Source organism: Gadus chalcogrammus, chromosome 18 (assembly GCF_026213295.1).
Source record: "Gadus chalcogrammus isolate NIFS_2021 chromosome 18, NIFS_Gcha_1.0, whole genome shotgun sequence".
NCBI classification, from domain to species: Eukaryota; Metazoa; Chordata; class Actinopteri; order Gadiformes; family Gadidae; genus Gadus; species Gadus chalcogrammus.
In genome coordinates, this window is record NC_079429.1 from 4,062,960 (window position 1) to 4,085,257 (window position 22,298).

The window sequence follows — 22,298 nt, forward strand, 5'->3', positions numbered from 1 at the left end:
AAGTCTTCAATACGACCCAAATATATAATACCATTAGGCCTATATAATACTTGACCTGCTAAATAAGTTCAAACTAACTCGGGTCCTACATAATCTTCAACAAATAAACTTGAATTGTAATGCAGAGTGAACCCAACCAGTAAATAAATAGTATTTCAGTGATTTAAACAAGCGCAGGCCTAATGGTCAGATCAAAGATTATTGAAAGCAAGACAAGAACACCAGAGACATTCAATCAAACATATGAGGAGACTCCGCCGCCTCGTGATGTTCAACTCTGCTCCGCGTGGCCCGTCTCACTGCGAAAGGAGAGGGAGAGGAAGACAACGACGCGTCACGCTAAAGGCACAAGAACGATGGTTTCACTTTGTTCTCGCTAAATAAAGCCTCGATTCCTAAATGTGGGAAGGCATTGAGTGCATCAGCAAATAACTTATTTTTCTGCACTCAAAGTTGCATGACGCTACAGCGTGCAACTTTATCCGACGGGCCACCATGGAAAAGCATTTAGCGAACTCCAAAGCAAAGTTGTACACGCAATATGCATTCTTTAGTCATCATGATAATTGCATATCTTTAAATACAAAGTAAACACGTTAACATTAGAGATGCGGTGGTCTGGACTCACCTGGCCCGCTGGTGAAGTGAAGAAACACTTCCGCTGCCGCACCTGTAGTGGCGGATGGAGACCAGAGCGCATATCTTTTGATACGCTGAGGAAAGTAGTTCCATTATTTCGACACCGCTCCATTGCCTCTTCGTGATTTTCCAAAAAAAAGATTTACGTGATTATGAAATTATTATTAAATTTTTTTTTTTTTTTTAAATTATCCATGTGCAATGTGTGTTTATTACTGAATAATTGCATGAAAATGTTGAAAATAAATAAATAGCCAAGGGCCTTTGCAAGAAAGGAGGCTGGCCGACGTTACTCTGGTCCAGGTATAGCCACTGAAGGGAGGCAAAGAGGCCAAAACTCACTTTTGCAGTCTTGGAGAATAAAAAATAACCAATCACAATTCAGTTTCACTGTTGCGAGGCAAATCATCAACACCATTCAATTCAAATTCCAATTTCAATTCAAAATTAATTAATTACCATGTTAAACATAGGCAACCAATTGCAACCAATCATAAATCTGCTAATTATTTTTTTAAAGTTCTAAGCAAATGAGCCTTCAGTTGCCGCCTTGACTTGTGCGGCAACTGACTAGAAGGCTCATTTGCATACATTTAAGCAGCACGAGTTGAACTTTGTCTGCACGTTTGATTAAAAGTTTAGAAGCATTGCACTCTGCTGACACACTGTTAAGTGTCTAGTTTTTAGTTATGATCCTCTCTAATGCGCCTCCACACGACGCGCAGTTTGTTTTAAAAAGTTGTGTAGGCCTACGCTTTAGAAAAGACATGCATGTGCGGGTGCACTGCGCACGTTCATGAACGCGCCTTCATGTTTGCCTCCCTGCTGAGCTCGGCCAGGAACCTCTCCTGCAACGCTCCATTATTATTTGCTACTTTCTTAGTAGGGATGTGAGAGAGATGATCAATTCAAATGAATTGGTTAAATCTGGAAGTGACATCTGACTTCAACAACTTTCCATTCAGAGGTGGCAAACTCTCCAGGTGTAAGGAGAATGTATACCAATGCCTTTTTTAATTGATTAGTCAAGTTAAACAAGGTTTACATAATTTGTAAATAATTGCATATTATCATCATAATCCATATTTCCACGACCATGTTGACAGTCTCCTGAAATGTTTTTTGTTTCTCGTGGCAGATTGGTGTTACCAGGACGCATCATGCGGTGAGCCATCAACGCTTAGATGCCCTCCCATCACAGACACCAGACATCCTGTATTACTCTTACTACTGTTTCTAGGCCTGCGGTTAAGTATGAGTCAGTGTTAAGTGTGTGCCCTCACATTTCAGGTCCTGCGACATGGCCCGTGTCGCTAGCCGTGGAGTTCTGCAATGGGAGCAGGCAGTCCCCCATTAACATCAATTCCAGCAAGGCCGTAGAAGACGCCGAACTGGTTGACTTCTCCTTCACCGATTATGACAACAAATTGGGGTTGACCAAGATCAAGAACACTGGAAAAACCGGTAAGAGTCTCGCTGTCACTCTCACTCCCTGATTTGTATGACCCAAGATACGTCAGACAGAGAAAGCGCGCATATTCGACGGTACCGCCTTGTCATTTGTTTACCAAGGTGCCATGGCAACACCATTGCTACCTCTCATTGGCTGAATCTTTGAGAACGTTGTAGACTCAATATAAGTCGCGGGGAGACGAAGCTCTGTTCGTTTGTATATTTTATTTACGTGACCATATTTTTGTTTTATGTTAAAAAAAAAAAAAGAATCAAAGAACCAGTTCTTCTTGTTTTGGGGAACCAGTTCTTGTCGTTGTTTTGCAAGAAAAGAGGCTGGCCGACGTTACTCTGGTCCAATTTCAACTGACAAAATCTAGTATCAAGCTTTTCCTCAATATAAAATGGGCCTAAAAAGTCTAATCTACATTTATCCAACGGATCACATTAGCTAAAAGTAGACATTTTAACATTCGCTCAAGCTATTGTGGACCTTCCCCTGAAGACTATCGGACTAGTGCAGTTTGTCCTGTCTGTGTGAGCTGCTGTTGTAACGCGTCCTGCTTGTTGTGGTGGTTCTCTGTAGTCAAGGTGACGCTGGCGAACGGTACGGTGTCCGGAGGGGGTCTGCCCAACAGCACCTACCAGAGCCTGCAGTTCCATCTCCACTGGGGCAACGGCTCGACACAGCCAGGCTCGGAGCACACGGTCAACGGGAAGCGTTACCCCATGGAGGTAGGCTGTCCACACGGCGCCTGGTTCTCCCAGCGCTCCCAGTGAGGAGAGGGCGTGGGTGGACACCACGCATCTCTTATCATTAAATGAGACACTCTGGGCCCTACAACAAAAGCAGTCTTTGTGGGCCCCCTATTTATCTTAATTCATGCATCTCGCTAGAAAATTATATTCGGGCAAGCAATTAACTAATTAAGTCACTAATTAACTCTTTATACAGCGTTTAAGTTTGGGCTGTGGGTGGGTGGAGACATTGTAGTCATAATGTTGTACTATGAAAGTATGCTTTAAGCTAGATTCCTCATTGACTGCCTTCACTCTAAACAACTGCTGACATTAAACCATGGATTCTAAACCATTGTACTTCTACCCTTTTGTGTTCACTGGCCCTTCAAGTCTTATTCATGAGTGTTTCTGTGAAACACCCGTTCCGTCCAACTGTAACAGCAGGAATTTGATGTGGTTGTGTTTGCATGTCTTTGAATTAGATGCACATTGTGAACGTTAAGGCGATCTACGACGGGAACACCACAATCGCTGTTGCGGACAACGAATCCATTGCAGCGTTGGGGTTCTTCTTCGAGGTAAGCAGACACTCCCACTGGTCTAGTGAGACCGCCGATGTCAGGAGCGCAGAGTCGCTCAACAGCTTCCGCTAGAGACTCGAGACTCGCTTGTTCAGAGTGCACCTAGATTCTGCATAGCCTCCCCCAGCCCCCTTCTTAAGCACTTATTGTGTTGGAAGTCCTGCCACGTAATGTACGTGCACTTATTGTATGTTGTATGTCCTGGCACTTAAAAATAGTACTTCGCATTGTGCAGCATCTTATCCGCGCTATCTTTGTTGTATACAGGGAATGGGTTAACCTGACAAGTTATTGCTTGGCACTTGGTTCAATTAACATCTTTACTGTTCCGAATGTGCGGGTTATCTCCTGGCCTTGCTTCTCACCGCTGTCTCTCTCCTGCTTGGGGAGGGCTTCAGGAGCTGGACGGCCCCGCTACAAGGGCCTCTACCTACTGGGACACACTGGCGTCGTACCTGCCCAACATCACAAACGGCGGTGAGTGGCTCAGGGTTCCCTGAGACATTTAACTAGATAATATTTGTATTGTTTTTGTCCCGATACGATCCCTGAACTTGAGCCTCGGCCGATACCTGGTGTATATACCGATAAAGCATCTAACATTTAACCACTAATGGCACACTAATCAGAACTAGATCGTTTCCATTTATAATTATACATTTGTGTTGTAGTTAGGCATACATGTTTTAACGATTTGGTAGCTCGAATGGGAGTTTCCCATTCCAACTTTCCACCTCTGACCTTTAACAAACGCAGCATAACACTGCACATGTTTGTGACGTTCTTTGCCTGTTTAGTAAATGAGCTAGTCATGAGATGGTATCGGACCGGGGCATAGACTTGCGTACTCGCCAATACCCGATAGCAGTATCGGAGGAATTTCTGATACTGGTATCGGAATCACTCTACATTTAACTGGGATGCCTTCTCAATTGCAACGTGAGGGCTGCAGTACCAAACAGTACTTAAACAGTGTATTTGGCTTCAGGTGATTATGCCAACTTCACCGACAAGATATCCCTGGATGACCTCTTGGAGGGAGTGGACCGTACCAAGTACTACCGCTACCTGGGCTCCCTCACCACGCCGAGCTGCAACGAAGTAGTGATCTGGACCGTCTTCAAAGAATCCATCAAAGTCAGCAAAGAGGCGGTGAGTCACTTCCTGTCGGATCAATCATTTGACTGTAGGCCCTAACGCCTGCTGGTGAAACCCAAGTGAGGAGAGGATTTGCGGTTCATGTGGTGCACCCCATCAGTCTGTTGGATGGCACTGGTCCTCATTCAGCTCTCTCTCCCCCCCCCCCCCCCCCCCCCCAGATCGACCTCTTCAGCAGCACGGTGCGAGTGGCCAATGGGACGTCTGCGCTGTTGCTCAACACCTACAGACCCATCCAGCCCGACCAGGTGATCAGGACCAACGCCAGGCCAATCACCACCACCACCGCCGCCGCCAGCAGCAGCTCCTCCGTCACGCTGGCCTCCGCCCAAATGGCCATCGCAGCGCTCTGGGCCTTTAAGGGAGTGTAGCTCATAGCTAAGCTAAAGGGCCGGGACTGCAGTGGGATCACCTCCCAGACTGTCCCGGTCCGGTCACACAATTGAGAAAAGAGATTTAATGGAGGAAGAAAAGTTTTGATGACGAACGGGGGAGACCGTTCAAAGAAACTTAATTCTGTGCAGAACCCTGAAGCCAAAGAATGTAGATAGTTGGATTCGGTTCTTGCATGATGGTGGCTGCTTATGGATCATTTTTACTATTAATCAGCTAAATGACCTAATCTTAATAATTAATTATTAACTCACTTTGTATGTTAAACCATAACTATTTGCTAATGAATAATGAAGGAATAAATGAAGGATGTTATCATGTCTTTTTCTTTGGCCACAGGAACATTTCTTGAGGGGTTGTTCTACGGTTACGATACATTTACCCCTCCCTGTAAGTCGCTTTTATCCAAAGCTACTTACAGTAAGTACATTTGTCAGAAGAAAAGGAAACTTATCGCTGTCGGTACAGTTATGCAACATGATAGCTAGGGTAAGACGCTACACAATGCAAAAAGTAAAACACTTTATTATACCTACGTTTATTGAATTGAGTATCTTTGTTTTGAAAAAGTAAAGAAACTAAACAATAAAATGAACCAAGTGGACAGCTACAAATAAGTAATATTTACAAAAAATCCACTTATTTCTCACACCTTGTCCCTAAATGATTGATCCATAATGTGTATCAGCTTCCTAATTATTGACTTAAAATGCAAAAGTTAGAATTGTCATTCTAACTACCTGAGAAGCAGGAACGTGTCATTCATAGCCGGTCGTCTCATCATTTAACAAATGGGCCACCCCTGTATATTGAACATTTATGCTTAAAAATATTGCATATTGCACAATTATTTCATTGTCTTTTGTGAAAAGCTGTCTCCATGAACGCCGAGGTAGACAGTACTTTCAAAACCGACTTTCTCCTGATGTCCAGACCATTAGGTAGAAATCCTTGCCGAAGGCAAACTAAACACGGTTCCAATTCATAAACCAAGTTAAGCCAGTGAGGTCAAGGTACCGAGTGTGTTTGTGAGCGAATTTAAGGGGGACATATTATACCACCAGGTGCGATTAGAGATTTTCAAAACGACTTGTAAGGCTAATCAAACTCACCCCTGGTGGTGTAATATGTCCCCTTTAAGAACAACGCTCAGACACGAGTCACGAGGGCGTTTTGGAGGTCCTCCCGCAGTCCTTCAGGGGATGTTCTCTCTACTCTCCAGCCAGCGTCCAGGCCAGCCCCACCAGAGACCACAGGAGCAGCCCACTGCCACAGAGCAGAGGCCTGGCCGCGCTCAGGGCACAGCTGCAGTCCTTTGGCCGCGGCCTGTCTGTGGTCGGGGTGGGTGCCGGGCACCTCAGCCAATCAACGGCGATGGACTTGGGCGTGACGTTGTCCTCGTCCATCCCGCCTTTCTTCAGAACCCAGTAGAGGTTGTCCTTGAAGAAGTAGGCGTCACCTAAAAACAGAAGATTTACAGTAGGGTGATTCCACTGCTCTGATGTCGAGGACAAACAACAACAAAAAACACGGTCCCAGCTGTCGAAAGCCACGCCCTACCTTCGCCCCAGCTGATGATGTCATCCACATGGGCGGGGACCCCCCTCCAGAGGTTGGCGCTCTTGGGGTACCCTGGCTCCTGCGGCCGGATCCCCCCCTGCTGGGACGCGCTGCTCTCGTCGAACCTCCAGAACTCGCCGCCGCTGAACAGGTAGGTCTTCCCGTTGTGAGCCCAGACGAAGGCGGCGTCCACCCTGTCCACGGGGGCCCCTGTCCCGGTCCTCATGCCCCAATCGGACAGGGGCCTGGGGTAGCCCTCCCGGGCCTGGGTGTCCTTGAACACCCAGTACTGAGCACCTGGGCGGGAGGGGGGTTTGCGAAGGTTATTTCTAGCAGAATGCCACATCTGCGGCTAAACTCTGCATCGCCTCCCCCCCTTTGCCCGCCAAAACCCATCTAACGCACTTATTGTATGTTGTACGTCCTGGCACTTAAGAATACTACCTAGCATTGTGTAGTAGCGTCTTGTCCTAGCCATCCTTGTTGTATACAGGGAATGGGTTAACCTAGCGATTGTTATGCTTGGCAGCTGGTTCTGTGAACATCCTTACTGTACTGACAGCCATTTATTGTTGTTTATCTTTCTTCTGACAAATGTACTTATTGTATGTCGCTTTGGATGAAAGCATCTACTCAGCGCCCCAGATGTCAATGTAAGGGCAGCGAGCTACACATGCTGCCCAGCTTGCAGACCTGCCAGTACGGATCAAACGCACCTTCATCGACGCAGGGCCACAACAGTTTCCCTCTGAACTTATATTTGACTGTCATATTTAACCGAGAAACTAAAGTATAAGGTGACATGAGGCCTCCTCACATAGGGGCTACGTTAAGGGAAATAAAACCTGATAATCCTGTTAAGGGAATTTTTTAAACGTTTTCTACATTTTAAGCATTCCTCGATATCAAGTTACGTTCCTGGTTTACTTTCAGGGCATATGTTCACATTGTTTACGTCTCATTGTCAAGCCATCAAGCCTGGTTTCTTATTCTGTAGTGGCCTACTCGTTTAAAATGGCACAGATGCTTGTTTCTATTTCTGGTCTTAACTTAATTGTTCAGCCACAACAATCTATAAAAAAAAGTACAAATTCAAATTCAGTCCCAACCGTAGCGCCAGTTGGGAATCAGTGTAATAAAGTACATTGAAAACCTTTATTTATTTGGCGATTAATCGATTTGTAATCGTAATTCAAATTAATGGTTCAGGATGATTTTTTTTTAAAGAAAATCAATGATAATTATATTAAAGTGAGTGTGTAGGGTTTGCTTAAAGTCTGTGGCAACCAAAAGCAGCAGCACATCACAGGTATTCCAACATCTAAACTGTGGCACGCAGCAGAGTGGGAGATGTGTGCTATTTATTTTTCTTTTCATCATTATTATTCTTCAAATAAAATCCATCTTAATTTTGTTTTTTCACTTAGGCTATAGAAAAAAAACGTTTGAAATAGATAATCGGGTTTGGTTTGAAAAACCAAGATGGCCTAAAAATGTAATCTCAGCCCGAATACCAACACTTAAACAAAAAGGTCCCACTCACCGATGAAGAAGATGATGCTGCTGTCGCTCCTCCTCTCGTACACGGCGTCGATCTTGCTGGTGTCTGCTGGGAGGCCCATCCAGAAGTTATTGATGAGGGCCGGGTTCAGCGAATTCAACGACCCGTCTCGGGCGGTTCTCCAAAAGTACCGGCCTGGAAGAGAGCAGAGAACGTGAGCACTCTCCTTCTGACCAGGTTGTGAGGTTGGCGAGCCATCACAAGCAATTCGAAAACGGGCCCACCTCAAGTGGCCGTGTCACCCTGATCTCTTAATGGGTTGGTCCAAATCCGCGGAACAGATTAACCAGTCCGTCACACAGCTGATAGATCCATCAAACATCTGGGTGAACACTCCCACTTTTCTGATCTTAGGGTGCGTATTCACACCGGTGAGGAAGAGGAGGCCCCAGCTGACGCCGTACCTCTGAACAGGAACACCTCCCCGCGGATGTTGGCCACCGCGTCGAATTTCCCAGTGCATCGATCCTGGAACGAGGGGTCTGAGCTGGAATGGAACGGACGACGTTAACGGAGGGTCCCAAAGAAGGTATGACTCTGTCAAGTGCATTATCAGAGCCTTATAGCACGATAGAGCAGCAGACACTTTATTAATGCACTTCCACAATTCACTTTATATCCTCATACTGCACTCTATATGGACTATGGTCTGTCTGATTCATCAGAACTCTATGCACTTTAATAATGGACATGCAATCTGTGTCTAATTATTTTTTTAATTTAAGCAGTGCTATAAGGAAAATACATTTTTAAGGGTTGCACTACTGGTTAGATGTAAACTGCATTTCGTTGTACTGGTTGTCCTTACTTGTGCAATGTCAATAAAGTTGGATAATATCTCATCTAAAAAGAGGTGAGGATGCCTGAGCCAAGCATCACCATGTAACTCATCGAGGTCCTTTTCTGTACCACACGCTCTGTATGCATGGCCCTCACACATCTTCTTACTATCAAGGATGTCTGCCTCTGTAAGTTCTGTCAACTATGTATTATTCTGTCTCTAACCGTGTGTGTCCCCTTTCTGTGTACGTGTCTACATTTTTTCACTCATTATTATTAGCCTGGGAGATAAATGTAAAGACGCTTCACGTCAGGGAGGTGATCTTTCGTTGAAAAAACTGGTTATATGCTTTATGTATCTGAATCCACTTTGAACAGCGAGTCTCTATACCAACCACATATTTACTTAATCAAGCGTCACCTTGGGACTGTGAGCATCTCAAAGGCTCCATCCATTAACGTCAGTCGTGTAACCAAAGTGCTGTGTCCTAAGCTACATGTGGTTCCTTCTCTTCTTCAAGCCACTGACTCCTGGCACAAAGCCAAGACAAACCAGTCACCCTTCAGTGACATGACTGTCATTGTCTGTTTGTCAAGACAACAGGTGATTAAAGCTATTCGCATTAACTATTCAATCTAACAGCGAGTTTACTCTGAAAACGGTTTTGTAAAGACGTCACCAACTCATCAATAGCGGGCATAAGATTGTAGATCTAAATCTGATGGGCCAATCCAGACGGATCTAAACATGGCGCCGCTCTTAAGAGCCATGTTCAGAAGCCATTTGTTCTGACCAGAACAGCAGGTTCTATAATTGTCAACAATTACTTGTTTTCATCGAAACTTTTTCAAATTATAGTCTGCTCCTTTGATCCACCAACATTTACCATTGTGACCATTCATCAAATGATACGGGTGGAAGGTCAGGCCAAAGCCTTTCCACATGTTTGACATAGCAGGCATCAAAACACGAACACACAGATACCAATGTTGACTGCAATGTTTGTGTGATCCTGCGTTGCCGTGCGGGCTGCCCACAATGCAATGGGCTATGCCTCGGGATACGGCTCGTTGGAAGCCTCTCCTGGTCTTTTAGTATCGATGCGAGCCGGCAGAAGCACATCCGTATGATGGTTGAAATTAACCAAACGAAATTTGGAACGGTGGCAGAGATGGAGGGCACACACACACACACACACACACACACACACACACACAGAAAGATGTATCGTTGAAAGACATTTCCAGAAAAAAAAAAAAAACACGTATCCATCTGGAGATGAACAAAGAAGAGGTTTGGGACCCGCAGTGGAAAGCCGATCAGAGCCGATATGATTTCAATAAGTGGATCCAAATTCAACTGCTGCTGTGAGTTACGTGGCCGGTTTGGAATGAAAAGCCTGTCCAAAAGACGGAAATTCAGGAAAGAAGCCTTTGTTAAAATATCACAGCTTCTCTTCTCGGACTTCAGAAACAAAACTGAAGTTGTTCATAATATCAGAGGTAAGCCTCTCTCTGCAAAAGCCATCAAGCATTCGACCAATGGAGGACATTGCTCAACCGCCTTGGATTTGTCAAAAGATGTACCAGATATGTGTTTGACCGAGATGTACAGAGAGTTACACCCCCTCACTTCCGCTCCCTGAGAGAGATCAAAATCACACAATCACATAAATGATCAGTATTCACTGGAGGAAGTTCACCTAAGTTGAGTAAAGTTATCCTTTATTTACCCCTTTTGGGGGAAATTCTTTCCTCTGCTTTTGACCCATCCGGGAGCCGATGAACAAGTGCACAGAGGATGTGCACGAGGATGGCCGCAGTGCGGCGCCGGAGAGCAGTGGGGGGTTTCAGGTGCCTTGCTCCTCGAGTGCACCTCATCCACCCTGACAGCTAATCTGAAAGATGACACCTCACAGAAGGACATTCTCGCTCAGAAGAACGAATGGAACTACTCCCTATACCTTACAAACTTGTGTTTGACGCATTGGAATGCCTCCCGACACTTATAGGAACTTTAAGAAGTATGCATTTGGAGTGTATAGTATGACTATATAACTTAATACGCTGTGTTATCTTCATTTTAGGGATAGGTTTTGTTGCTCTAGATGAATTTTATTAGCTGGGAGTTGGGCCAACTATGGCTCTTTTGATAGCGAGGGTCACATTCCCCTTTGACTGACAAAAACTAAAAACTCGTTTGCCATGTCGCTGTCACTTGTCTTTCCTCTAGCAGAGAACATTGAAGCTTCACTGCAGAGCGAATGTGAGCCTGGTCACTTTTTAAGCAGCTTGTCCAACTATGCTGTAGCAGAGTGCATAGTGCAGGTAAAAATAGGCATTAGTAGAATTCCCCAGACAGCGATGTCGACAGCGTTGTGAGCAGCGAGCCAAATGTCAATGCTACCTGACCTGTTTTCAGTAAACTCAGGTCCCACATTGGGCCTGAGGATCAAACACTCAGCAGTAGAGACAGCTCCGGTATCAGAGTGAAATCAGATAAGGTACACTTAGCGCGCGCTGTTGGCCAACTCTGTTAGCTTACTAGGATAAGGTGTCACTGGTGAGAGTGGGAGTGTAATGGATCGGGAAATGGTTATTCCATAACACATGTGAACGACTTCAGTTCTCCTGCTATACAAAGGTAACAGCAAGGTTATATCTGCTCCAGACAAAGTGAAAACAATTAATGCTGGAAGGGATGCTATTGGCCTCCTGATTAAGAACAGTGTAAACAGTGTAAAAAGATTGGGCTGATGCTGTATTTGGTCGTTCTCTCTTTGAGGCGAGACCTGCCGTTTATTAAATGGTAAATGGACTGCATTTATTTAGTGCTTTTCTAACCAGGGGCCACTCTTAGCGGTTTACAACATTGCGCTCAGCCATTCATGCACACATTCACACACCAACGGAGGTGTCAACCACGCAAGGCGACAGCCAGCACCACGGGAGGAGTGAAGGCGGGGTGTGTTGCTCAGGGGCACCTCGACACTCTAGGAAGGATCGAACTAGCAACCTTCTGGTTGCCAGTTAACCCGCTGTACCTCCGGAGTCACGTGCCTCCACGTATAACGGTGGGATCACCATCAACAAAGTAAAAGCTCAGATTTTTCAAACTAATCCCTGTTATCGATTTTAATCGATTTTTTGTTTCTTTAAGTGAAAAATATATATTTGTTTGTTTGGAATTTAGGTTTGGATTTTATTTGCATAAGAATCATTAACAAAAGCAAAATAAATAGCACACATCTCCCACTCTGCTGCGTGCCTCAATTTAAGATGTTGGAATACATGTGATGTGCTGCTGCTTATGGTTGCCACAGACTTTAAGGAAACTCTATACACTCTTTTTTTATTTATTGTTTTCTAACCGATTTTTCTTAAAAAAAAAATCAGCCTAAACCATTAATTGGAAATACGATCAAAAATCGATTAATCGCCCAGCTCTAACGCCTCTCGTATAGAGAGTGGGAACCGGTGGGAACCAGTGCAGACCTACTTACTGCCTGGTTGGCCGGGGCTGAGGCGGGGGCAGTCCTGGGAGGTTCGGGTCACTAGGGTACGGTGTTTCACCATGGATGGCACCTGGGGGGTAAATAGGGGAACTTGTGAAATGCCTCTCCGACATTTCTTGTCCGAAAACAGGAAGGAAGAGATGTGTGCCAACATTGTATGCGTGTTGCATACATGGAGCATGTGTTGCAGCCACCGACGGTAGGCAGCAAGTCTGGTGGTCACGGCATGGAAAAGAACAAAACAGATGGGTGCTTGTATGAGCCTGATGTTCAACCTCAAACCAGGCATTGATGAACTGTTACTTCCTGTGGTTGATAAGGGGATTTCAATAACTGGCAGGACACCTTCTAGAAACTATAGAAAAGGCAATTGAGCTTAAACTCAAAGTGGGGGTGAACCCGTACATTTATTAAAAACCAGAGCGAAGGCGTAAGGCAATACTTTATCATTAGAACAATGTTCAGCAATAATGTTATTCTTACTTGAGTAACAATACTTTCAACTATCAGCAATCATTAGAATTAAATGACATAACGGGAGTCAACATAATGTGATAAAACTTGAATACATGAATATATTTTCAGTGGTGTGACAACAACAAAACCCTCAATCCCTACTACTTCAGTTCAAATTAGGTCTTCTTGGATCGAGAGACCCCCAGCTGCAGAAATTACATATTATACCACGATAAAGATAAAACAGCAGCTGACCAACCCAAAACCTCCACCTGACCCTGACCCCTCCCAAGGGGTCAGGGTTAGGGTCAGGGTCATGCTTAAGCTTGGAGTCAGGCTCAGGGTTAGAGTCAGCGTCAGGGTGAGTTCAGAGTCAGGCTCAATGTCAGGTTCCTGTTCAGGGTCAGAGTTAGGGTCAGGGTTAGACTTAGGGTCAGGGTCAGGCTTAGTGTCAGGCTAAGGGTCAAGGTAAGGCTCAGGGTTAGGCTTAGGGTCAGGCTCAGTGTTCGAGTCAGGGTCGGGACCAGACTCACCGTACACCTCCTGGATGGCCTGCCGGTCGTCCGCGGGGAGGCGGTAGGTGTTGACGTCTCCCACGGGGCCCTGGTAGTACGGCTTCATGATGGACAGCTGAGAGGACGAATGTCCGAGCCCCAGGGCGTGGCCGAACTCGTGCACCGCCACGGTGAATAGGTCGATTTCCTGATCCGAGCCTGCAGGGAGAAACTTAAAGCTCACCAAACCACTTCAACAGGAAGCTATTTCAAGCGGTCACAAGTCTTCATTTTAGGCATGTCTTCAGTGAGTTTGATACTGATACTCTAGGTGGCCTACAATCAAGAAGGAAGTGAGGTGACATCCAGGACTGTTCTTTGGCTTCTCATATTGGCTTCATGAATATCAGACACCATGTCTTTGGCTCTTAGAAGTAAAACGGGTATTGAAGGGATGTTAAAATCATCTTTCAACTCATCATTTAATTCCTCATTCACCTATTGAGCCATCTATCCAACGATCCATCTTTTGATGATCCATTCATCCATCATTCTATCATCCATCTCTCCCTCCCTCCATCACTCTCTCCCTCCCTCCATCATTCTCTCCCTCCCTCCATCACTCTCTCCCTCCCTCCATCTCTCCCTCCCTCCACCTCTCTCCCTCCCTCCCTTCACCTCTCCCTCCCTCCCTTCACCTCTCCCTCCCTCCCTCCATCTCTCCCTCCCTCCCTCCACCTCTCCCTCCCTCTACCTCTCCCTCCCTCTCTCCCTCCCTCCCTCCATCTCTCCCTCCCTCTCTCCCTCCCTCCCTCCATCTCTCTCTCCCTCCCTCCCTCCACCTCTCCACCTCTCCCTCCCTCTACCTCTCCCTCCCTCCATCTCTCCCTCCCTCCCTCTACCTCTCCCTCCCTCCATCTCTCCCTCCCTCCCTCCATCTCTCCCTCCCTCCCTCCATCTCTCCCTCCCTCCCTCCATCTCTCCCTCCATCTCTCCCTCCCTCCCTCCATCTCTCCCTCCCTCCCTCGCCAACTCCTCAGTCCCCTACCTGAGCGGCCCCAGGGCTCGTCCAGATCGAAGTGCGTGTCCCCGGCCATGGGGTCCGTCCCCGGGAAGAAGGCGTGGGCCAGCGTGCCCCCCAGGCCGTCGAAGGGGTAGCCGTCCTCATGCAGCGAGCGGTGGAAGTCCACCCTGATGTCTCCGTCGCCCTGGCGGAGCTGGGTGAAGGTCAGGGGGGTGACGGAGCTCCAGGCGGTGAAGGCCTGCGTCAGGATCCTCTCCACCTGCCCCACGGGCATAGAGGAGCCGGACGGGTAACTGTGGACGCTGCAGAGGGAGGGAGTGGGAAACACAGGGAGGACTGGATGATGGGCAGTGAGGACGGGTGGATGGGGGACATTTGGCCTGACAGTTCGATCTGATCTGTTGACAACGGTTGAATCGGTCTAGCGATTGTTAGGGCTTTTCACTGAACATTGTTACTGCACCGACGGAAATATATTTTTTCACTTTCTTATGACAAATGTACTTATTGTAAGTCACTTTGGATAAAAGCGCCTGCTAAATGCCCTTCATTTAAATGTAAATGTAAAAGGCCGGTATACAAGTTGGCCTATAACTCAATGCATCGTAAATCAACAATTCAAATATGTCCCACAACCACATACCTAACCAGCTGAAACACACCGTCTCTGAACCCTCACTCACATGCATAAGTTGACAGCCATATTCAAGTAGGCTTAGAGTTAATGATTAAATGGCGCTCCTTGTACATGCACTTAGGCTTCACTCAGTGGTCCGCAAAGGAGTCACGTGGTTCAACAATTGTAACATGTATATTGGCCGGGTTCCAGAACAGAATGCCTTGGGGTGCATCTGAGATTACAGGGGGTGCACAGTACTATACTAAAACCAGCTACCCAGCTTCAGTATAGACTTTGCTTTTTTACACAGGCCTTTATAGACAAGCACTTCTAGGTAGTTCTACTGACATGTTGGGAGAAAAACAATTACTGTGCTTAAAGGATAGTATCACATCATGTCTCGTGATGTGGAGAACATTTCAGCTGCAACATTAGCTTATTGATATCCAAGCTTTGGATACGAGATAGGTTTTTGATATTTGTGATGATGTGTGAGGTGTAAAAAAGAACAGAATTATGCACTGAAAAAAAAACATGCGACTGCAATGCAAAAATAACATTTTTTTTACTAAATTGTGGCAGGATATTTGACATGGCAAATAATTGTACATTTTCGTTCACATTGTCATTTAAAAATAAAACCGATTTTAAGGAGGAAAGAACACTTCAAACTTTGAACTTTTTTCTGTATTTACCAAAGTGAACCACTAAAGGTCATGGCTTTTTGCACTGCCTTTCTCTGTCTTGCATTTAACAATACAACCCAATTACTAATGTTACCTTCACAAAAAGTAATGAGTAATAGTGCCTCTTAAACTTAACACGATTGTAAATAAATACAATCAAAACACAACTGGCAAATATGGGTTCTTATGAACATAATACATAACTAAAATAAGCTGTTGTTGACACACAGTGCTGCTAGAAAGTATGTCAACCTCTTGAACCTAATTGTAATTGTATTTAACCATTATTAATTCATTTATATCAATATTATGCTTTACATTAAATAAGAGGTGTGTGTTTATCAATTAAAATAAAATCTCCACAAATCAATTGTATAGTTAAAGATTCAAATAAAACAATTATTTGCTTACTTGTGTGCAAAAGTTAGTAAACCCTGAGCTGCATTGCTTAAATCGAGCATGTAAACACAATCAGGTGGGACACATTTAGTGATTAACCTGAACGAGTTCACTTCGGTGAGCCTAAACCTACCCAGTTTGATCTGTTTTATCTAGTGCCGCCCAATTTCTTCCCTAAAGATCTCTCATTACATTGGTCCATTTCATCACTACATTTATCCCACCTGATTGTGTTTACCTGCTCGATTTAAGCAATGCAGCTCAGGGTTCACCTACTTTTGCACAAACAAAAGTTGGCAAATAATTTGTTTTAACAATTGATTTTCGGAAAATAAAAATGTGGAATTTATAAACGCACACACATCTGTTATTGCATATAAAAAAATACTGGTATGGAACTTTCACCTTTTGAATTAAAAATAAGATAATTTATGTAAAAATAAATTACAACAACAATTACTACAACTTAAAGTGCTTATTCTGCTGCCCAAAACTCTTAATGCTGACAGATAAAACCCAATTAGTAATGTTCATTTCACAAAAAATAATCAGTAATACATAGTGCCTTTCTTAAAGTTCACAAGATTGTAAAAAAATATAATCAAAACACAACTGACAAATATGGGTTCTTATGAACATAATACATGTAATACATTAATAAAATAAGCTTTGTGAGAACAAATGATTTTACAATGTCATTCAAATTGTAACTTGTTCAGACAACAGCCTGTCAGCAGCCATTTTCTCAAACTGCCCCATGTTGTCCAGTATTCATGAACGAACAACAAGCTGGGGAGCGGAGACTGTAGGAGGTTCAAAGACAGTGGCACACTGGATCCACCAGGGGGCACAGGATCCATCCTACTCCCTGCACTGGTTAATGTTTGATGGAGTTGATAAGTTCTGCGGTGTTCTTTTTGAGCCATTTTCGGATATCCATTGCTAAATGCTTAATTGTTGCTGCCGAAGAAGTTCGATGACGCTGCCGTGCGCGCCATAGATATACTATATACATGGGTGCGCGCATTTTGCACACACCGGCCGCCGGCCTGGGCGCAGTTAACGCGCACCTGTCACAATAATAATAAAGTTCTCATCGGTTTAGTGAACAAAATAAATGCATCAAACAATGGTATTTAATGGAAATTGTCACGAGCTAATTACAATTTGTTTTGTGGGCAAGTATTTTATTATTTTTATCATATTTATTAAAAAATGTTCACTCCCTCCTTTTTTCAATTGAGGGTGCAAACAATTTTTTGGGGGGTGCAATGCATGCTTATGCACCCCCGTAGAACCGGTGTGGGTGTCGGATTGACTCGGCTGCCAGATCGACTCGGGGTCCTAGATGCGCAATAATGACGCACTTCCTGTAAACGCTGTCTTTTAAATTTGCATGCGCGTTTCATTCATTCCCATGTTATTCCCAAGTATTAACGATCTCCTTTTGTTTTCTAATCTATGAATAATAATTTAAAAGCGAAAGAACGGGCTGCGTTCAATGAAATCAAAACCCAAACGGACTGAGCCTTCTTTTCAAATCTTGAGCCCCGTTTATAACAACCCTTCCGGGTTTTGTCCGTTGACTTGTGTCGATACGTCAAGTGTCGACACGTCATCTGTAAGCGCAGGACCCCGAGTCGATCTGGCAGCCGAGTCAATCCGGTACCCACACCGGGCCTGATTCGTATCGATGAAGACCTCCACTACTATTAGGGGAACGTCAGGACAATGAGGAAGTAACCACTAGGGGGAGCTGTTGCGCTGTGTCACATGCGTAAAAACCGAGTCAAACGAGCTCTCACCCTTTAAACTGCATTCAAAACCGTTCAAAATCATGTATTTTATTGAAAAAACAAACAGTTATGTTTTAATATTTTAACACAATCAATGAAGATTAATTTAATCTTGTGATGATCTTGTCATACAAAATGCGGCGCTGTCAACCTTAACATCTTCGACCACGCACCACTGTTCTATGCAATCATTTTACAATATGCAACATGAATTTTAAAACGCACTGTACTGGTGTCATATTAAGTTTCCATATGGTCGTCTATTCATTCATCATCCAACCTCTCTCAATCGATACACCAGTCAATCAATTAACCCACTCATCAATTAACCCATCCAGCTATTGAAAAAATCCTCCATCCAAACATTCATCATCTATCCATCTGTCATCCATTCATCAATTCAAAAAACTATTCATCCATCCATCATTCATCCATTTATTGATCTATCCATCTGTCTGTCTTTGATTGACCGACAGACCGACAGTAGACTGATAGTCCGTGTGTGTGTGTGTGTGTGTGTGTGTGTGTGTGTGTGTGTGTGTGTGTGTGTGTGTGTGTGTGTGTGTGTGTGTGTGTGTGTGTGTGCAGGGCCGGCGCTGGACGTTTCGGAGCCCTAGGCGACTCGAAATCAACTTGCGCCCTAGACAGGTCTTGCGAGCGGGGGGGGGGGGGGGGGGGGGGGGGGGCGCCACCAGAGGGCGCCCCCAACGCATTTGTCGCCCTAGGCGGTCGCCTAGCTCGCCTATGCCGATCGCCGGCCCTGTGTGTGTGCGTGCGTTTGTGTGGGCGCCCGTGTGGGCGTGGATGCGTGTCTGTGTGCGTGCGCGTGTGTACCTCCAGGTCAGGTCCTTCTTGTCCCACTGCAGGCCCGACAGGGCGTAGCGCTTCCTCCTCCTCTTCCTCTTCTTCAGCATGTCCTCGTGCCCCACGATGTCGGGCAGCGAGCAGCGGGGCGTGGCCATGAGCTTCAGGGTGTCTGCGTCTGAGGGGGAACACAAGGCCGGCGATTGGCATAGGCGACCTAGGCGATCGCCTAGGCCTAGGGCGACAAATGTGTCGGGGGCGCCCTCTAGTGGCACCCTTAATTAATTAATTAGATTAAATGCAATGAAACAAGCAAAATAAAACATGTTTATTAAACACGCATGACGCCCTGCATGGGACCCCTGCGACTGGAGGAGAACACGCCACACACATGACAGCGGCATGGGACCCGTGTGACTGGAGGAGGAGCCACCTAGGTGGTATTCCTCGTTTCCAGGTTTGCTGATAATGACCCATGACCTGGTGCTCCATGCTGCCATGCAGGAGATCTCTCTGAGTGTGAGTGGTGATGGCTGGTTTAATCTGTGCCCACTGATCCCCCCCCAGGACACACATGTGGAAGCACATGGGACACATGTGTGGACCTACAGGACATACATCTAGAATAATACCCCACATATATATAGAAATTACACCAGACATGCACGTAGACTTATACCAGACATACAGTAGAATTATACCACACATATTGTGCATGGAGAATTATACCACACATAATACATGTAGAATTATACCAGACACACATGTAGAATTAGGTCAGACATACAGTAGAATTATACCACACAAACATGTAGAATTATACCACACATATATGTGTGGTATAATTCTACACGTATGTGTGGTATAATTATACATGAACACATGTAGAATTTTACCAGGCACACATAGAATATAGGCCGGACATACATGTAGAATAAACCACCATGTATGTGGTTTCCCAGGACACAGGCGATACATTTAGCCTGAGAGGAAACAGGTGGTCCCGGAGACCCAGACATACCCAGCTGGCCGCTTTCCCGGAGCCCCCCGAAGCGCTGCATGACTCTGATGGCCCTCTCCAGGCCGTCCCTGGTCTGCATCCTGCCGGTGCGAGGGTCCGGGGGTGGGAGGTATCCGTATCTGCTCAGCCAATCCTGAAGGAGAGGGGGGACAGCTCATCTCTTCCGGTGTTCTTCAGACGTTCTACAGTCGTTCTTCAGATACACTACAGACGTTCTGCCTCCGGTGGTGGAAACCTCATTGCGTGGAATCTGAGACGGGACTTATTTACGGTGCGCTAACCAACTGGAATAGGTCAGGATGTTGAGGAAGTTCTGAGAAGTCCTTGGCGACCGGATGGTGGATCAAGATGCTCACCAGTGGCAACACAAATAGAGGCCGTATTGTAAGGCCCTGAAGAAGAATCAAGGCGATATGCCGAGCCGTCACTTATCACAGTTGATTGTTCTTTAATTGTGAGAAGACCCCTTCTACACAGGCTAAGCCATGAGCTCTTCAAAGGACCAGGATGAGCTGCCTAACCCTGTGGGATGAGGAAAACCTGGGAGACCCTCGCTGGCTCCCAGCGCCAAGAGGGCCATGGTTCAGAACCGGGCTCCATCCAGGGAATATCTGATTCACCCCTTGACCTCATGGTCTTAGGGATGAGGCTGATTTTGACGTCTTGGTTGGTATAAATATGAATAAATTATTTGTGCTGGATCGGATAGTCGTTTTGGTGTAGGGTTTCCGTCCTCGAGCACAGTGAGTCAGACGGTAATAACCGTCGTCAATCAATAGGCTACTTAGTGCTGGAGCCCCGATGATGTCACGCTCTGTAGACATTATTATCGATTATATTCTGTGACATCAATCTTCTGCGGATTTACATGTTCACCAGGCTCATAGTCCATATTTAAATTTAATAAAAAAATTCACAACATATTAATGTCCTTTTTATATTCATTCATGGGCCTCATCAAATGTAGAAATGGACTTTAATGGCACTTAATAAATAATCCAAATGTGTAAGCCTGATTTTAATTGTAAAAATGTGTATTTTTGATGTAAAGCAAGGCATGTCTCGAATTTAACCACGTGATTACTGTCACAAATTGTTTCTTACGCTGACAGTTAAGATTATTTTATTTCCTCGGAGTTAGGCCTACTCATTCAAAGCCTTTATATTTCGATGCAGATGTTGCTGCGTAAAGACGATCCTTTCGTAAGGGAGATGGTCCGTTATGAAAGTCGACAGACAGGATAGGCAGGGTGGAGCAGGGTATGAGCTCAACGACTGCGGCGGATGGTGTAAAGAAAAACGGTTGTAACACCCGTTTCTGTTGTAAGACCCGTGTCGGCTTGAACAACGGATCACCGCAATCACAGATTGAAAAAAAACGTAACTTGAACGAGATTTATTTTTACGCGCATTGACCAAACTCTGTAAAATAGCCTACAACTAAAAACTTAAAAAATATAATCTTTAATAAACTCATTTAAACCCAAACCCTTTTAGCCTGAGTAAACGAACGGTAAGATGAGTCTTTAATTAATCACAATTAGCCTATGGCTGATACAACCAACGGTATTTCGAGAACAATACGTACATCATGTTATTGTCATATCTAATGCTGCAATGGCCTTAATATTTAATCACATTCAGCAAAAAAAAAAAAAATAGGCCTACCACAAAGCAAACGAAAACAGATCATTATTGTAGATAGAATATGCAATGCAAGCGCCCATAGTGATTGAAACAAAAAGTACACGGAGCCTATGTGGGGCTCTCTGATCGTGGATGACTGGGACCACTCACCATGCCCCGGCTGTACTGGTCCGCCACCACAGGAGACGCGCTTGCCGGGGACGGAACGGCGGACAAAACCATCAGGATCACGACTCTAAACATCTCCATCATCTGGAGGTCTTGCTTTAGGGAACTTTAAGTTTTGACTCGGAGTTGTGATTGCGTCTCTCAGCTACAGGACAAACAAGAACGGTTTCGAAATCCACACCGCCTCACTTCTCTATGAAGGAGGAGGAAGGGCTGATCGATACACACACTCACACTCTCTCTCTCTCTCTCTCTCTCTCTCTCTCTCTCTCTCTCTCTCTCTCTCTCTCTCTCTCTCTCTCTCTCTCTCTCTCTCTCTCTCTCTCTCTCTCTCTCTCTCTCTCTCTCTCTCTCTCTCTCTCTCTCTCTCTCTCTCTCTCTGCGGGGGAATTAAAGTGAGACTCACAGCCGACTGCACATCTGGTTTAAATGAAAGATTCACCACTATTTATCCGTCAAATATTGAAACAACCTCTCAAATATTCAATCCACCTTCTACTCCTTTATGAGTAACAACGCATAATTTTCAACAAACTTTCATCATTGCAATTTAGAAAAACACAGAATTCTCCACAATGCGTGCAGTGGTAAATGTACATATCCTTAGTGGGACTGCATAGCATGCGAGCTCATGGAGCTCGATAGCATTCAGTTCTTCTTGATAACATCTCGCTCTGTCACCAGACGTGGAAATGGCCTTTGGTTTTATAATAATCTCTCTCTCTCTCTCTCTCTCTCTCTCTCTCTCTCTCTCTCTCTCTCTCTCTCTCTCTCTCTCTCTCTCTCTCTCTCTCTCTCTCTCTC

General features: G+C 45.1%; 2 protein-coding genes across 3 annotated transcripts; one reads left to right on the forward strand and one right to left on the reverse strand.

Moving 5' to 3' along the window:
* Positions 1–1,695: 1,695 nt before the first annotated feature.
* Positions 1,696–5,995, forward strand: ca15b (carbonic anhydrase XVb; the record flags this gene model as incomplete). The annotated part of the gene is made up of 7 exons (XM_056577607.1): positions 1,696–1,804; positions 1,930–2,103; positions 2,678–2,826; positions 3,315–3,410; positions 3,812–3,890; positions 4,402–4,565; positions 4,733–5,995. Coding segments are annotated over 7 exons (981 nt in total), but the record flags the coding sequence as incomplete, so codon positions are not given.
* mmp25b (matrix metallopeptidase 25b) lies at positions 5,195–21,676 on the reverse strand. 2 transcript variants are annotated; one of them, XM_056577103.1, is made up of 10 exons: positions 21,477–21,676; positions 19,680–19,812; positions 18,689–18,836; positions 14,379–14,656; positions 13,370–13,549; positions 12,369–12,450; positions 8,490–8,572; positions 8,068–8,220; positions 6,525–6,821; positions 5,195–6,423 (listed from the first exon to the last, which is right to left on the reverse strand). In XM_056577103.1, exons 1-10 carry the CDS (start codon positions 21,576–21,578, stop codon positions 6,176–6,178), a joined length of 1,704 nt encoding a protein of 567 aa, XP_056433078.1. In that variant the 5' UTR covers positions 21,579–21,676; the 3' UTR covers positions 5,195–6,175. The 2 variants fall into 2 exon arrangements, with proteins under 2 accessions (XP_056433078.1, XP_056433079.1); XM_056577104.1 differs by lacking the exons at positions 18,689–18,836; positions 19,680–19,812; positions 21,477–21,676 and adding an exon at positions 16,071–17,323.
* Between the last annotated feature and the right edge of the window lie 622 nt (positions 21,677–22,298).

Coding starts and splice junctions, on each gene's coding strand:
- mmp25b (XM_056577103.1), bottom strand. CDS start 21,578: ATGATGGAGATGTTTAGAGTCGTGATCCTGATGGTTTTGTCCGCCGTT. Junction 14,657..18,688: donor AAGAAGGACCTGACCTGGAG/GTACACACGCGC, acceptor CTCCCTCTGCAG/CGTCCACAGTTACCCGTCCG. Junction 12,451..13,369: donor GGCCATCCAGGAGGTGTACG/GTGAGTCTGGTC, acceptor TTTACCCCCCAG/GTGCCATCCATGGTGAAACA.